This window comes from Capra hircus, chromosome 5 (genome assembly GCF_001704415.2).
Source record: "Capra hircus breed San Clemente chromosome 5, ASM170441v1, whole genome shotgun sequence".
NCBI lineage: Eukaryota > Metazoa > Chordata > Mammalia > Artiodactyla > Bovidae > Capra > Capra hircus.
The window spans coordinates 44419378-44437989 of NC_030812.1; the positions used below are offsets into that span (position 1 = coordinate 44419378).

At 41.1% G+C, this 18612-nt stretch overlaps 1 protein-coding gene across 2 annotated transcripts; it reads right to left on the reverse strand.

Moving 5' to 3' along the window:
* Positions 1109-18502, reverse strand: SLC35E3 (solute carrier family 35 member E3). 2 transcript variants are annotated; one of them, XM_005680200.3, is made up of 5 exons: positions 17867-18502; positions 16937-17047; positions 12965-13123; positions 7895-7977; positions 1109-3545 (listed from the first exon to the last, which is right to left on the reverse strand). In XM_005680200.3, the coding sequence occupies exons 1-5, from the start codon at positions 18266-18268 to the stop codon at positions 3359-3361; spliced, it is 942 nt and encodes a 313-aa protein (XP_005680257.2). In that variant the 5' UTR covers positions 18269-18502; the 3' UTR covers positions 1109-3358. The 2 variants fall into 2 exon arrangements, with proteins under 2 accessions (XP_005680257.2, XP_017903459.1); XM_018047970.1 differs by lacking the exon at positions 16937-17047.

Here is an 18612-nt window from a genome sequence, read left to right on the forward strand (position 1 = left end):
ATGGCCATCAAATTTCAGCTCAGTTGTCCTCTCCTTGTGGACACCTTTGCTGACAGCCAATCCTGGGCCAGACTGTTTTGTTACATGCTCCAGAGAACCATGTGCCTTCTACTATTTGAGCCTGAAATAATAAATTTTTAATTAATTTCTATCTTTTCTGCTGGAGTAATGCTTAATATCACAGGGAACACAGGACTATCTTTGCACAGTGTGTGGCACCGTACCTGGCACATAATGCATGTTTAATATGTCTTTGTTGAATGAATGAAATGATCATCCTAGTCCTGATGTTAGCAACTATAATCTAGTTCAAGTTTGCAAACAGAAAGGCAAAACAGAATATATCTAATAAATACGGTCTTCATTCTTTTCTTCAGACCTTCTCCTTTGACCATTCTGCATATTCATTCACCCAACAACTAATCACCAATGGGGTCAATGTGGAGTGCTCCATTAGTTGCTTATTAATAGATTTTTTAGAAAAGATAACTAGTGATTTGAAACTAGCAAGGTTTAAAAAGTATTTTTAAAAATGAACAGGAGAACATTGGCTTCATTTCACAGAGAAGAGGATTTCTTCTTTATGTGATTTTATTTATAAAAATATTTATTTTTTGACTTATTTGGTTACATCAGATCTCCCTTGTGGCGCACAGACTCTAGTTGTGTGCGGGATTAGTAGTGTGGGACAGGCTTAGATGTCCCAAGTCATGTGGGATCTTAGGTCCCTGACCAGGGATTGAACCCACACTACCTGCACTGAAAGGCAGGTTCATAACCACTGGACCACCAGGGATGGCCCTCCTTTATCTTTTTTAAAAAAGAGATAAGGACTTTCTTTGTTGCTGGCGCTTAGTGCCTAAATTGTGTCTGACTCTTTGCAACCCCATGAACTGCAGCAAGCCAGACCTCCCTGTCCTTCACCAACTCCCTGAGTTTGCTCAAACTCATGTCCATGGAGTCAGTGATGCCATCCGAGCATCTCATCCTCCGTCATCCCCTTCTCTTCTGTTTCCTTAGGTGATGCAAATTCAGGAGCTGGACAGGCCAGCGTCACTCCTGCATACACACAGACGCCATCCTTCCTCCACTGGTTCTAACATGCAACTTGAAAGTAAAAACATCGAGTTCTCTTTATTTATAACAGGTAAAAACTGCAGTATGGTCATCTAATATACAATAAAAAACAAGTGTAATTACATCCTTAACAAAAGGACAACCAGCATGTTTTCTTCCATAGCAGAGAATTACTGGTTTGTCTCCGCGGTTGGTCCTCATCATCTGGTCCATTTTCCTCCCAGGAATTTCCTTTTCAAAGGAAGACAGTCTTCAGGGCAAAAAATGTTTATCAGACTCTAGTTCCAGTAGTATATATTTTATTCACTTATAGATCCATAACCACCCCACCGCACACTATCTTGCTCCAGCCTTCCTTGAATCCCTATTGACATCAGTCATTTAGTACAACTCTCCCCCAACATTTATTATAACCCCCCAAGTTGCATTTACAGTTAAGAAGAATCTGTAAATGGCACAAATCGACTCAGATGTTAGTGCACAGAAGTCAAATGATCCTCTGAAATACTCAAGTACTTTTCTCCAGCTTTTGGTAAACAATTATATGTTCATTTAAAACACAGAGAACATTCCTTAGACAAACGTTAACTCCTGAAGCTCATCTAGCAAGACAAATTGCTTTGTATTTCTTAGCACAATAAAATGTATCTTTGGAAACTGAGAAGAACCAAAATTATTTAAAACAATAACAGAACACCACACATAAAAATCACACAACAGAATGACTGATACATTGAAATTCTGTCAAAATCGATTTTCAGTGAGGCTTTGCATTTCAAATAGGCCAGTAAAAAAAAATGGTCCTAAAAGGTGTATTTTATACATGTGACCTTTCATCCTCCAAAGAGCTGTTTTTCTCACTTGAAGTTTCTAAATAACATTTAGAAAAAGAAATATTATAAGAGGGATTATCCGGCTCAATCAATTTATTGTGAGAGGTTATCAACAACTGCTTTGAATTCTCAAATGTCAAGAGTGGGAAGCCAGTAATAGATTTGGCAGTTCAATATGTGACACTATTATATTCTTAAGTAAAATCATGTATTTCCCCTAGAATTTATTTAATTATCCCTTTAAAAAATTCATGGAACTTATTAAATATTGACTATTTCTCTACTTCTCTTTCAAATCTTTCCTCATATCTTCACCAAGTTTCTGCTTAATCTCTGATAACATCTACCTTGACTTGCTGCTCAAGAATTTTCCTTAGCCCACTTAGAAAGGCTGACACAATTCACTCCAAACCCTTCAGTGTCAAAGATACCTCACATGTGGGTGTGGGGGAGTGATGGCTGGGAGGTAGTCTTAAGCAATCATTAACATGAATTGCTCAAAGAAGCCAGGAGAACAGTCACCAGGATAAGAAGAAACCTGCTCAATTTCTCCCGCAGTCTTTTCTTTGAGTCGTTTAAACATGGAGCTCTTTTATTTTTGAACTTCATGTATAGTTTCAAGAGCTCACTGAGAGCTCAGCAAGAGAACACCCATAGAAACTGTAGGTTTTCTGATAACATTAACTTCTTATATCCACTTTCTACTAGAAGAAGAATACTTTTAGAACTGGTTTTTGCCTTATGATCTCCTTTACTGCACTTTGCTTTCCAATAATCATATGTCATTTCTGTAAATGAAAAAAGCAAGAAGTTATACTAAAACAACTAAAATAGAAATGCTAGCCTTAAATTCTGACTTGAATACTCTGGCTTCAATTATAATAGAACTCATATTGGGGACCACCTATGAGCAAGTCGAGGAATCCTATGTGTCCTTTCTTAAAAGCCATTACACATTTGTGGTACAGTGATCTGAATTTCTTTGTCAGCATTATAAAACTTTAATTTCATGTACTTCATTTGATATAACCAAACCATCTTATATACTTCATAGAATAACCTTTGAAAAGAAGCATGAGCCATGCTTTAGAGGATAAAGTTTTTCTTACAAGGTACTCTAAAAGAGAAAGTTCTATTTATTTTACTTTTTAATTAATTTTATTACTATTATTTTTTGGTCACGCCACACAGCTTGCAGGATCTTAACTCCCTGACCAGGGATTGAGCCTGGACCCTTGGCAGCGAAAGTATGGTGTCTCAAACCACTGGACCACCAGAAAATCCCCAACTAAGTCATATTTACGAATAAAATTTCTTTTGCATGACTTTTTGTAAATGATCATTTAATGAATTTTGCAACATAATTTTCATTTCTTCTTTGAAAGTAACTTGCCCACCTAATACTTTTTTTGTTATGTTCAGGCAACTTTTTCTCTACAAAAACCTAATTAAGGACGTTGCACCAATTTACTCTTACTTCCTTCTTGTTCACTGAGTTTAAAACGGGTGTAGGCAAGAATGCCAAATAATGTACATAACATGCCAAGACCCTGATTAATTGACAGTGGATCCTTGAATAAAACATATCCTCCAAATAAAGTAATGCAGAACTTGAAGTGTCCAAACATGTTATAGCTGAGGTTTATAGGTAAGGATAAAAAAGAATAACAAGCTAGATGTTTTATATTCTCTCTCCTCTCTCTCTCTCACACACACACACACACACAGAGCTAAGGCTTCCGATGGCTGGAGAGAAGCACATGAAACCCAGACTGAAGAGCAGCTCCCAAGTTTAAAGAGCAGGAACTTCAGTGAAGCCCTGGGTGAATCCTAGTTTCTTCGGGTAGCTTTCAGTAATTAATCAGTGATAGGAGACTCCCTCAACTACTCTCCCTGCTGACCTCCCCAAACAAGAGAGAAGGGGCTGCGATACAAAGTTGGGAAAGGGATTCAGAACAAGTTACAGAGAAGCTCTTTTGTAGATCAATTCGTGTTGCTGTTTTATGGAGCCATTTCAAAACTTCCCCTGGCAAATGAGGTGAGACGTGTAAGGCGCCAGAGGGCTGACTCAAGGGCAATACAGCCAGTGTGCTTAAGCTTAGGAGGGAATCAGGGACAGGGGAGGACTAGCCCTGAGCACCAGTGACTTGCCAGGCACTATGCCAGATGCATATCTAACACCATTTTATAATATTTAAGCGTCATATTTCCCTTCACTGCAATAGCACTCTTCTCATTTACAACAGTGGAGGCTCGAGGATTTTAAGTAACTTAGCTCACAGAATTAATAAGTGGCAGGGCCAGAGGTCAAACATAGATGGGTCTATTTAACTCTAAAGTCCATGTTTGAGTTGAATTTACTCAAGCTGAGTTGAAGTTACTGCTCGTAACTTGCTGCTGGATTAAGGCATTTCCAAATCACTGTTCATTTAAAAGGCTAACTAAAGACACAACTGGTACCTTTACAAGTTATTCTTACTGAGTTTTAAATCGTTTTTTCTATATGAATTAGTACTTTATATTTCAGATGTCTGATATGTACCCATGTACTCTTCCTAATAATACTAGAAAGAGCTACCACTCTGCCCCGGCGTCATTGTGAGGATTAACTAAGCTAATATACACACAGCTTTAAGCACCCAGTAAGGTCCCTATATGTGAGCTATTTACAGCAGTGCTGTGCTGCGCTTAGTCACTCAGTCATGTCCAACTCTTTGTGATCCTATGGACTATAGCCTGCCAGGTTCCTCTGTCCATGGGGATTCTCCAGGCAAAAATGGGTTGCCATGTCCTCCTCCCACGGATCTTCCAAACCCAGGGACTGAACCCTGGTCTCCCACATTGTAGGCAGATTCTTAACTGTCTGAGCCACCAGGGATGCCCAAGAATACTGGAGTGGGTAGCCTATCCCTTCTCCAGGGGAACTTCCCCAATCCAGGAATCGAACCGGGGTCTCCTGCATTACAGGTGGATTCTACACCAGCTGAGCTACCAGAGAAGCCCAGTAACAGCGATCCTTACACCTAATAAACACTGGCCAGGTGCTGGACACACATTCTCTCAGACACTTACAGCAACCTAATCATGTGGGTACCATGACCCCCATTTCATAATGAGAGTGGGACAGAGATCTCCCACAACTCGCTGAGGCAGCAGCAGAGCTGCACCTGCATGCCTGGACCTGCCCAACCTCAAAGTCCAGGTTCCCTCCTCTGCTCGGAGCCCAACTAAGCAACCAGGAAGTTCCGTCTGGGCAGGAGAGAACAGGTCAGGTCACCAGGGTACCAGTGCTTGCCTCCCTCAGTAGGGGTAATTTTCCTGTGGGACAGAGGACCTTCTCAAGGATGCTAATTATAACCATAATAAAGCAGGCTTCATTTTCAATTATGAGCTATCTTCAAGTGCACTGGCTCCCACATGCCAGCATTTCCTTACTCCTCAGCCTTTCTTTTAAGTGGTCAAGGTCTGTTAAAGATATTTATATGAGAGGAAAGGCAAACTTAAAGAAATTCTTCAGTGAATCCTTTTGTAAATTAGGAAAAAAAAAAACAGAAGCAAGCTATATTCAACATCTCCAACTCCTCTAATTCTGCACTTTCTTCCAGTCGGCTTCCACCTGGACATTCTGAAGTTCTCGTCAAAATCATCAGTGCCTGCACCTCACCAAGCCTTTCCTCAATTGCCTGAACTTGACCTGGCAGCAGCCTTGGACACAGCTGACTCCCCTCCTCCTCACTTGGTTTCTACGCCCTCTCCTCCTTCCTTCCACCTCAACTGCTCCTTCGCTGCCCCTTCCGCCTGGCTCCTGTCATCTCTGCAAACTCTAAACACTGAAGTGACCCAGGACTTGATCTGTAGACACCATTTTTTCCTCTTCTTGTGTGCTTAGTAATGTCAGCCAGACTCACTGCTTCAAACCACATCTACACACCACCAAATCTCTCCAGAATCCCTCTGGCCAAGACCTCGATCTTGAACTCTCTGACTTGTTTCACCCCAAACTGAGCACCTGGTCTTCCTCCCCACCTCCACACCTCCTTCAGGCTGTCCTATTTCAGTCCATGGCAACTGTACGCCACCAGGGGCTCAGGCTCAAAGCTGGCTGAGTCAACCTTCTTTCCTCTCTCATTCTCCACATCCAATCTGCCTGCAAAACCTGCTGGCTCTACTTGGAAATACATCCAGAGTCCAATCACTTCTCACTGCGTCCACTGTGACTCTCCCGGTACCAAAGCAGTGCAGCTTCTAACTTAGCATACTGCAGCAGCAGCAGATGGCTTCTCTTCATCTCTTGCCCCTTTCAATGCAGTAGTTCTCAACTGGGAGTGATTCTGTCGTCTGGGCAAGGACACGTTTTTGGTTTTCAAAATTGGGGAAAAGGGTGCTACTGCTATCTGGTGAGTGGAGGCCAGTAATGCTGCTAAACATCCTCCAATGGACAGGACAGGCCTCTGCAACAAAGAACTGTCTGGATCAAAAGGTCAGTAGCACTGAGGTTGAAAATCCTTGCCTTGCCTGTTCTCAACACAATAGCCCAGAGGGATCCTACTAAAACAGACATAAAATCATGTCATGCCCTGCTCAGTGGCTTCACATCTCATGTAAAAGCTCTGCTCAGTTTGACCCCGTATTACTCTGAGTCCTCCTAAAGCGACCCTGTGTTCCCCTTGCTCCAGCCACACAGGTTTCTTGTTCCTTCCAGTCTCTCGCCTGCTGTTCCCTGTGCCTGGCAATGCTATCCATCCTACTCTGCGTGGAACAACCTCACTTCCTTCAGGTCTTTACTCAAAAGTATCCGTTTTGCTGAGGCCTTCCTGTCTACCTTGCATAAAACTTCACCCTGTCCCCAATATTCCACAACCCCTTCCCTGCTTCATCTCTTTCTCCTCATCACTTGACACTATATAACACTGCATATGCACATTTCATTCCTTACTTATAGCCTTTCTCCCCAGAACTTAAGCCTGTGAGAGCAGAGATTTTTGTCTCTTCAGTTCACTGTATCTTCAATGCCTGACATACAGTAGATACTCAGTATGTGAATATTTACTAAGTCAAGGAATGGTTTACAGTGGGCGTTCAGTTAATATTTGTTGAATGAATGAATGGATGTTCTTAGTTAGGGCACATACTTGGATGCCTTGATCTGGCAGCACAAGTCCTGGCTAGACCACCCAGGTTCAAACCTGGACACCATACTCCAAGTGAGTTATTCAACCCCTCTGCACCTCCACTTCCTCTTCTGCAGAACAAAGACAGAATTTACTTCACTGAGCTGCTATAAAAACTAAATGTTAATACACAGAAGGTGTTTCAAACAGCTCCTGGCACAGAAGAAACGTTAAGTGTTGCTTTTGTTCTTTTTTTAATTATTACTATCAGAACTGTTGTTATTTATTGATAGCTGTCAAATGTGCTGTTTTATACTTTGTGGACAGCTCAGTATTCACTCAATATAGGTGAAATGCTAAAAATGGGCAGCTGAGTTTGATTAAGATCTTCAAGTCATGACTTCACTTCTTAATGTGAAGTAATATTGAGAAAAGCAGGCACACCCAGCCAGACAAGTACAAAAATAAACTCACAAGCCAGAGTGACTGGTCTGAAATTATTACTTAGATTAACCACTCCTTTGTATTATTATTAAATTATCAATAACTGAAAAGTGATGGGAAACCTAAGTATTTACCTCAGTATTCAACTCAACAAATGTTTATGTGCAAGGACTGGTGCTCTGCATTAATTCTGATACGGGAAAAGCTCACCTATTCCTTAAGAAAATTCAAAAGCATTTATGATACAGAAAGCTGACCCATCTCCCCAGTTCACAGTTTGTTAAATCTCCATAAAGACTAAAAATAACCCAATCTACTCAATTTAGGCCATGCAATAGTAAGTGTGAGACTCAAATAAAGAAATCAGTGTGACAGAGTTTTGGAGAATATAAAAGACTATACATTTGTGAACTGTTAGAAAAAGGATACGTGACTGGTGAAGTGTTCCCAATGATCCAATAAATCGACAAGTTCACCATGAAAGCTATTACTCCAGAGAGCAGGACCATCAGCTACAAATAAACCAAAAGAATCATTAATGAAAAGCAGCTGCAATCATTACAATCATCAAGTGAAAATATACTTCATCAGGAACTTCTGTCAACCATTAAAAACCAAGACCTTTTTTTTGGCCACACCGCAGTACCTGGTGGGATCCTAGTTCCCCGATCAGGGTACCGAAACCGGGACCCTGCAGTGGAAGCATGGAGTCCAAACCACTGGGCTGCCAGGGAATTTCCCAAAATAAGATTTTTAAAAAGAGATAATCAAGCTCAGAGAAAGCAAGAACTGAGCGTAAAAAAGCAGAATGAGTAGTATTTGAAACTGCAATTTTGTCTACAAAACGCAATGGAAAATTCTTCAACAATATGCTGACTCTGAATGTAAACTGCCAGGTTAGTTTTTCTTATCTATCCGTGAAAAATTATTTTGTAATAATTTATTATAAAAGTAATAATATATTCATCATGGAAAAATTAGAAAATAAAGATGAGCAAAAAGAACATAACGGATTTTTTTCCTTCTACTTTCACAGAGATGTAACTGACACACAGCACTGTGTAAGTTTCAGGTGTACAGCATCATGATTTGACCTACACACATTACGAAATAGGATTCCCTTGTAGCTCAGTTGGTAAAGAATCTGCCCGCCATGCAAGAGACCCATGTTCGATTCCTGGGTGGAAAAGATCCCCTGGAGAAGCAAATGGCAACCCACTCCAGTATTCTCGCCTGGAGAATCCATGGACAGAGGAGCCTGGCAGGCTACAGTCCATGGGGTCGCAACTGTTGGACACGACTGAGCAACTAAACCATAAACCAACCAACCATTATGGAATGGCTACCAGGGCAAGAATAGAGAACATCTACCATCCACACATATATAAAATTAAACATACAGGGAAAAGTATTTAAGTATTTTTCCCTGTGAAGAGAACTCATAAGGAATTCTTATAATCCCAACCACTCAGCACAGTTAATACATTGGCATATATCCTTTCACACCTTTTTTCCTTTGAATCGCTCATTTTATTCTTATTTAAATTGAATCAGTAGGCATTCATTCGATATCCACAAAACTAGCCCAGGCCTTATAAGGAACACAATGGGTTCTTGCCCTCAAAGATTTCAGAAACCACTCAAGGACATCATAAAAATCTTTATAATATAATCACAGCTTATACTTACATCGTGCTGACTAAGCAACAAGAATTGTTCTAAATATATTACATGTACTAACTCATTTAATTGTTGCAAACAGCCATGAGAGAATAAAATATTTTCCCTTTTCACAGACAAGAAAATGGCACAAAGAGGTCAAGTAACTTGCCTAAGACACACAGTTAGTAAGTGGAAGGGCCAAGATCTAAACACAGGGCAGTCTGATTCTGGAGTCTCTGCTCCCAACTGGCTCTGCTGTGCTACCTCTTAACCAAATGAAGCTTCCCCAGTGGCTCAGCAGTAAAGAATCTGCCTGCAATGCAGGAGGCTTGCACGAGATGCGGGTTCGATCCCTGGATCAGGAAGAGTCCCTGGAGAAGGAAATGATAACACGCTCCAGCATTCTTGCCTGACAGTTCCCACGGACAGTCCATGGTGTCAGAAAGAGTCAGACACAACTGAGCGACTAAATGACAGTGCAATACAAGACGCACAGCTAAGGCAAGAAGAGAAAATCAGTCTTGAGGTCTAACCTCATTAACAGGCAAGCAGAGAGCAGGTTCTATAGGCTCCTCTAGACAGGAGATGTCCTTTTGGGCTGGAATAGCAAGAAAAGTCTTTGGATTTCAAATGTATGTTTAGATTAGAAAAAGAAATAACAGGGGCAGGAAACAGTATGGGTCAAAGCAGAGGAACGGAAGCCGAGGTGTGTGCGTGGGACATGGGTAAACCTGCTTGGCTGAGGATGGGAGACCATGGGCTGTCCCACTGTAGACACGCATGACATTCTGTCCACACATATCCCACAATTTCATGTTAAAAGTTAGAAAACAAGTCAGACAGAGAAAGAAATATCATATATCGCTGATATGCGGAATCTTTAAAAAAAAAAAAAGATACAAATGAACTTTTGTATAAAACAGAAACAGACTCACAGACTTAGAGAACACACTCATGGTTACTAGGGGTGAAGGGTGGGGAGGAGGGATAGCCAGGGAGTTTGGGATGGACATGTACCCACTGCTATATTGAAGATGGATGGCCAACAAGGATTTACTGTGGAGTGCAGAGAATTCTGCTCAATATTCTAAAACAACTAATTGGGAAAAGAATTTGAAAAACAACAGATACATGTATATGTATAACTGAATCACTCTGTTATATACCTGAAAATAACATAACACTGTTAATCAACTGTATGCCAATATAAAATAAAAAATTTAAAAAAGGTTATAAAACCATTATCTACTGCTGAAATAGAATTTAGAGAAAATATTAGTTACAATTTGAATTATTAAGGAGTTTAAATTCCAAAGAAAACATGTCATATTTGAAGACTCTTTCTGTCCCATATGGGTTTTCTCAGTTTTTAAATCAGTGCAGTTGTAACTAGACCAGGGGAGTTGGATTTGCTCTTTTAATTAGAAACAGTAATACCTTACTTTCTTTTTTTAAACAACAGTGAGGCCCACTAAATTTTTAACTAAGAGAAATTTGCCCCTTAAAGATTTTAATAATTGTTTCTAGGAATGTATCATTGTTAATTTTACAGAGCTCACAGTACATCACAAGCCTATTCCTTGATGACCTTCACATCATTAAAAACACAATTACACTTTGAGACAATGATGCCCTCTAGAGACAATGAAGGTGATTCTCCCTTATTCAGCAGTCTCAGACTGCTGTGCTCTTGTTTTTTTGACCTTTATTTATGGTCTTTCTGCTGAGGTCCTCATTTTTAAATGTCAGAGGACCAGTCACATATAGCCTCTCCCCTCCTAGTCTAAGGTACCCAAACTACAGTAGTTTGATAAATTACCACCACCTACAAAACAGACATGCCCATGCCCTGCGTTAAATGTATGGGAAACAGAAGTTCCTTTTGTAAGTAGGGGGGCTATACTTTCTAACTTTATTAAAACAATGTCCCCAAAGTACAGACCCCTTTGATCTGACAATTCCATTCTAAGACTCTATTTCACAGAATAAAAAGGCCCAGTTCGTAAGGCCACATGTACAAGGCTGTTTACACAATACTGTTTATGGTAGTTAAGAACTGTAACTATTATACAGTCATCAAAAGAATGATGTGAAGATATTTTTATGAGACACTGTTAAGTGAGAAAAGCAAGATACAGAAAATCATAAGGCCCTGCTAACACAGCAGGGTCCCAATAAAGCCTTGCTTGAATTTCTAAAAAAAGAAAATTTGTGTAATAGGATCCCACTTTTGTAAAAGAAACAAGTGTATAGTTTAAGTATACATATGTGTATGTATGCTTGGGCATGTTGTATGTGTTTATATGATGGTATGTACAGCACAGAGGAAAATATGCAAGAACAAACACTAGAATATTAACATGACTTACTTTAAGGAGAAGGAGTGGGGTAATGGGATGATGAAGTGTGTATGGGTAGCAGGGCTGGGGAAAAAGAACCCAGGATAAAAACAGCATAAGTAATATGGTTACATATATATGAAATTAAATATACACACAAGGTGCATTTATCTGTGGATTCAAAAAGACCCATGAAATGATCGTTACCAAAGTGGTAAAGGTGATTATCCTAGTGTGGCAGGATTCACGGGGACTTTCACTTTATAATTTTATGTATGTTCAAAAATATATATAATATGAACTACATATATTATTACAATAAAATCAACAAAGCTATATTTTCATTATAAAAAAATAAATGCCCCAAATATTTGTGGGCTACACAGCTTGGCACCACTGTGGAAGGTGACTGCAGCCATAGTGGAAAAGCCAATATGGTTTTCCCAGTAGTCATGAACGGATGCGAGAGCTGGACCATGAAGAAGGCTGAGCACTGAAGAACTGGTGCTTTCAAACTGTGGTGCTGGCGAAGACTCTTAGGAGTCCCCTGGCCAACAAGGAGATCAAACCAGTCAATCCTAAAGGACATCAACCCTGAATATTCATTGGAAGGACTGATGCTGAAGCTGAAGCTTCAATACTTCGGCCACCAGATGATGTGAAGGGCCGATGTGATGCTGGGAAAGACTGAAGGCAGGAGGAGAAAGGAGCGACAGAGGATGAGGTGGTTGGATGGCATCACTGACTCAATGGACTTGAGTTTGAGCCAGCTCCAGCAGATAGTGAAGGACAGGGAAGCCTGGCGTGCTGTAGTCCACGGGGTCGCAGAGTCAGACACAACTGAGTGACTGGACAACAAATAGGCTTGCTTAGCATAGTAACCAGGCATCGGAAGACCTGAATTTTAGCCCTGGTTTTACCACTGACTAGCTGTTGCACCCTAAGCGAGTCCCTTATCTTTCTCTGCCTCAGTTTCTTCATCTAAAGAAAAATCTCTGGGCTTCCCTGGTGGCTCAGCGGTAAAGAATCCGCCTGCCAATGCGCAAGAACAGGTTCAATCCTTGGTCCGGGAAGATCCCACAGGACTCGGAGCAACTAAGCCCATGCACAGCTACTGACCCTGTGTTCTAGAGACCGAGAGCCCCAACTCCTGAGCCCACACGCCACGACTACCGAAGCTGCACGCCCCAGAGCCCGCCTCAACAATAAGAGAAGCCGCCGCAATGAGAAGCCTGCGCACAGCAACTGGAGATGAGCCCCTGCCTGTCGCAGCTAGAGAAAAGCCTGTGCGGCAACAAAGACCCTGAACAGCCCCAAATAACTAACTAAATAATTAAATTTTAAAGAAAGGAATAATCTTACCTTGCCTCCCTTAAAGTGTGATTTTAAAGATTAAATGTGAGAATGGATCCGAGCTAGCACTCTGAAAACTAAAAATTGCATTAGTAATTATTACTGTCTTGTTTCTTAGACACCCACCCAAACAATTAGAACTTACCAAAGCAGAGACTGACCAGGGACCAAATACTCCTCCTTCTGCGAACACTGGCTCAAAGAAGGGCACAGCGATCAGCAACATGGCAGACGACATCGGGGCCTGGTAGTACAGCAGCTGCATCGAGTTTACTTGCAATTCATGCTGTTTGGCTCCTACCCACTGAAATTCAGAAGAGAGAACAAGTTAGGTAGAAAAAACTGTGGTACTCAACAAAGAAAAGATGCAATTTTGGCCACAAACATGGGAATGAGGGGTAGGGCTTAGGGAAGAGGAAATGCCTAAGATATCAAAGATCAATAATATATATATGTATATCTTGTAAGCTCCTTGGATAAAAGGAGTTTTCTATATTCCATGTCTGATGATTGATTTTCTTACTATTAAAGGAGGAAAAAAAAATTCTCTCTTCCCTCCAGATCCTAGTAAATGTGGAAAACCAATGCATAGGTATCAGAGATCTTGGGAAAATCAGGCAGGTATGGATATTTATAAGCAGGAATAAGCAGGCTAATCTTCACAAGCAGGATAAGAAGGAACACAGATGCACTGTCAGACTTCATTTCTTTCTAAAAATGGCCCCCAAAATGAAGACTGGGAGGCAGGGCAGACTCTTAACTGGAGACGAACAGAAACCTCATTTATCCCAGGTGGCCACCAACGTGTGTGGTCAGAAAGGGGTATGTGAGAGCTTTTCGTTAACTTCAGAAAACTCAATCAGTGGCAGAGTAGAAGGAACCTCCCTCTCTATGGCTGACTTTTCTGTGAATAATCCCCCCTAATAAACTATAGATAATCACAACCCCTAAAAAGGCTATGCTTAGAACAGACACTCCACAGCCTCAAACCCTTTCAGTTCTCAAAATGCTTCAGAAATGTAACTGAAAAAGAGGTTTTAAAGAAAGTTTGATAGGACTGTCTGAATATAATACCTAGCAAGAACAGCCAGGCTTTTTTGAATAACTGCTCCTATATAATTCTTTTTCCTGTAGGTCCGGGTATCCTGTTACATAAACGCTAAGTCTACAGAAATTCACCAAGACAAAAATAGAAGAGCAGGAAATGTGAAGCATTATCCTGCCAGCCTTACTAAGAGTCTGCTGTGAACATGAAGGACAAAGAGTTGATTCTTTTGCTTGGGACACCACAGTGAGCGAAAATGAAGGCAGAGGGTGTACGCGCAGCCTTAGCAGCCTCTATGGGCAGCTGCGGGTCTGACACGAGATAGCAGGCCTGGAATGGTGGTGACTCTCAGGCCTCCACTTGCCCTCACTGCAGCGCAGCCTGGCTTCTGCTTGTCACCCTTCTCATGAAACTGCTCCCCGATAGGGCACTTTCACCTCCAGCAGCCACACTGATGGACTGCCCTCGGCCCCCTTCCAGCTGGAGCCCTCTGCAGAACCTGCAACTGCTCTTGGAAGAACTTGACCTCTGGTTTGTGCTGCTTTCTCACTCACCTCTTCCTTCCCTACTATCTGTAAGGGAGATGTCTAGCTTTCCTCTTTTACCTCCCCAACTTATCTTTTCCTATCTGCTGACACCTAGAGCTCTGACCTTCTTCCTTGAGCATCCTTTAAGTCACTCCTTTAACAGCTTACTGATCATTTCACTTAGATCATCTGCAGGAGCTTATTTAGGATTAAGCTGATCACTTTTTTCCCCAAATGAGCTCCTCCTGTGTTGCTCCAATAATTAATGATATAGTCTCCTCCAAGGATCAGACTCATTTTCAGTAGGGTCTGCACTCTCACATTCAGTTCAGTCTTACTAATTCTTTCTCCAAAAGGTGTCCAGAGTTTGATTTTTCCTTTCCATGTCCAGTACCACTGTCCTTGTTCATGTCTTTCCTGTCTTCCCCTTAAACCATGGAGCACTTCCTGACTGCTCTGCCTGTCAACCTGTCTTCCCTCTTACTCATTCTTCACTACCGCCAGAAGTTTCTGGGACACAGGGAATGATCAACTCATTGCCCTCTCTGAACTCCTGTCCTGGTGCCTGCAAGATAAAGGGCACACTTCCTCCACATGATACTCAAGACTCTGAAATCTGGTCTCACCCACCCCTCAGCCTTGTCTTTCCACCAAGCAACTACAGTCCAGTCTCACCAAAAAGAACCAACTTCTCCAAAAATGCTCTGTATTTTCACACATCATTGCAAAGACCTCTGCTATATTACTCTGCTAAGCAAATTCCTATGCGTTCTTCAATTTGAACTTTCCCATAAAGCCTTACCTCACCACCACCTCCTAGCAGAATTGTCTCTCTGTGGTGTTCCTCAGAACTTTCCTCATACCCTGAGCTATACTACCTGTGATCAGCTTTCTCCATGCATTTCTTCGATACTGGATTATAGCTGCTTTTCATCTCTGTATCAAGGCTGAGTATAAAGCAGAAGAAATGTCTGCTGAATGGAGGAAAGACTCAATCATCTTTCTACAACTAAATCTAACAGCTCTTAATTCATCTTAACTCATTCAGCTCTTAACTCATCTCTTAATTCCTTTCAGTGCCCTAGTAGTATGAGAAGAAATAACTTGGAAATTATACAAGGATACAATAGGAAAATACAACTTTCCTTAAAATGAATTTTTTGGGGAATATATCTATTCTGTAACCATACTTTTACCATTTACCAATAATCAAAAACTTTGCCCATAATTTAGTCTAGTCTACAATCATTCTTTGGTCAATCTCATTTCAAATATCTACCTGAGAGATACAGAATTCTTTGATTGCAATCTATATCAATTTTGAAACTTGTCTGAACAAAAATGGTCATATTGGCGTGGCCAGTGAGTACTGTGAGTACTCTGAATTGAAGTTATACGTAAAGGATACAAGAAATTTTAACGTTCAACAAATAAAATTTCCTGCTCTAACAAATAATTCATACTGAATCAAAAAAGTCCATTTAACAAAAAAGATAAATAGTATCTAATGAAAAATTTAAACTCATTGAAGTATGCCCAAATGCAGTTTTCTTAAAGCACAAACCTGAGCTTCCTCTGATTTCTCTCTGTAGTAAAAGAATATCTTGGGGCTAAGTGACAAGACTGAGTGGGTGCTCCTGCCTTTCATGTCACTGCTCTCTTTTATTTAAACTGCTTCTCTGCCACTAAGAAGTTTATTCAACCCCAAAATTTTCACATAACAATGTTTCTGAACTAACCAGTACTAGAAAATGCTAAGGCTGCATTATTAAATTCCTAACATTCATAATAAAAATGCCTTAGTATACAATAGGGGATGCTTGTGAACAAAGTCAAATTGATCCCACATTTGGCTCTGATTCCCCATGCAGGCATACCCAGAATTTTCAGTCCAAGGTTTTCAGTATAGAGAAAATACTGTTTCACTGTACCCTTCGTCATTCATTATTCTTTTCCCCACTATATAAGAAACAAACAAAAAATACTTGTTGAGATTTTACGGTAATGACGTAAATAAATCCATGAACAAATTTTCAGTAAATGCCTCCCACAGGCAAGGCATCAGGCTAGCACAAGAAGTGAAATACCCATTGCTATAATATACTAACAGAGACAAATGATTAGAATATACAAGCTGTAACAGCGGTATATCTTTCGAGGCAAAGATTTATAAATCTGAAATTTTCCTTTCCTGTTCAATTTTTTGGATCTGTATTTACTCCTTCACAGTAACATCATAATTAAAGAGTAAATGATAAATACCACAAAACCCATGAACACAATCCTCAAGTAAAAAAGTCTTATTACTATTTTGTAAGGATTTCCCATACACTTACAAACAGATAGGGAGATACTTGGTGAACACCATACACCCACATTTCTGTCTCCTTTCTTCTCTTCAACTTGAGTCAGGCAATTTATGCAATTATGCTTTCTTCCCAACAGTCTATTGTCTCTATACTGTATTGCCTAAACCTTGGGGCACAGCTTCAAAATTTATGAAACCTGCTAAAAGGCACATAAAGAAAAAAAAAAAATTACCAACCACTTGATAAAGGGATGTAACTAAAACACCAAGAGCAGCAAACACCGTTCCAAGGAAATTAAACTTCACATCATAATAAGAATTTAGGATTACACCTAAAGTTATAGGAATCTGTAAAGAAAAAGAAGTAAATGTTGTTCAGATTAAATTTATGAGACATAAAATTAGCATTCCTTTCACAGTGTCTTACAAGGTTAACCATAAAAATGTCACAGGAAACAATGAACCTCTACAAATATTCTTCCATGTGAAAAAAAAAAAAACTGTTAATCCTACTTCCTCAAAGTTGAATGAAATAATTCTATATTTTTGTTCACATTTACTTTTATTTAAAATTCTGGGTAAAATAATGAGTCGATGCATTGCACTTCGCACGAAAATACCACATGCAAACACATCAGAGTAAATGGACTACAAAACTAGTGTCTAAACATAGAAATACAAGGGTATAACCAAAAAAAGCATTAAGATTTTAAGTTCTGTAAGTTATGAAGTACTAAAATTATTTTAGCCCATCTTTTTTTATGTAAAACTATGAAACCTCTGCAGTATATCAACGCAAACATATCCTGAGAGACATTTAACGTTTATCATAAAGTCAGTTTGAGATTTTCCACTTAATCCGATACAGATTTGCATCACTCAATACAGCTTTCTTTCTTACTCAGAAATCACAGCATAAGGATTTTCCATCAAACAGTAGTTACTAAAACTCACACAAGTACACTCTACTGTGCTGAAAGCCCAACAGAGCGCCAAGATGGCTTTTTTTCACCTTTCCCAAATAAGCGTGAAGTTCACAAATGACTCAAGTGTGGATTTTACTATCACGGGAAAGAGGATGGCGCAAGGTTACGCAAACTTCCCGGGGGAGAAAGACGGTCCAGGTGAGTTGTTAGAGGCGCACCTCAACCGGCTGAAGCTACTCACCAGCGTGAGCCGTATTTTGGTGGAGAAGGTTTTCTTGTAGCAGAGGGTCTGGATGACTATGATTACCGGCGTGGTCATGGCCTTGGCCAGCTGATAGGTGCCTATGGTGTTATTCTGCAAAGATAAGTTGGTGAAGACCACGAAGCCACAGAAGCTGAGAGCCAGGAGGAGGAGCTTGGAAGGCGGCAGACTTTTGGGGGCAAAGATGTCCAGCTTCTGGCAGACGTACAAGCCCAGCCAAGTGACCACGAAGTGAACCAGGGTCAGGCTCATGTTGGGGAAGCCGTAGTGGACATAGATCCATTTGTTAAGGAACACGATGCAGATGGACACCAGTAGATTGAGTAGGAGCCCGGCCGCGATGCGCCCGTTGCCCCGTACTCGATCCGCCAGCGATGCCATGACTCTCGCGTAGCCAGGGGCCGTCAGCCTCGGAAAGGGGCGCCCGGCCTGTCCCCGGCTGCCCTCTCCCTCCCCCTCGGCCGCCGCGTTCTCGCAGCCGCCGGCTTCACGGTCCGGCTGCGGAGAGACATTCGACCTTCGGGTCCCAGCAGAGTAGCAACCTCAGGGAAGCACACATGCTCTGCCGCCGCCCATTCAGTCTGCGACTACGCGGCAACACGTCCCGCGCGCCCCGCCCCCTTTCATCCGTGGTCACGTGGCTCAGGGCACCCGCGCTTCCGCCCTGGAACAGTTAGCGGAGCAGCTAACCTGCGCAGGCGCGTGGCGCTCTGGCTGAGGCGAGC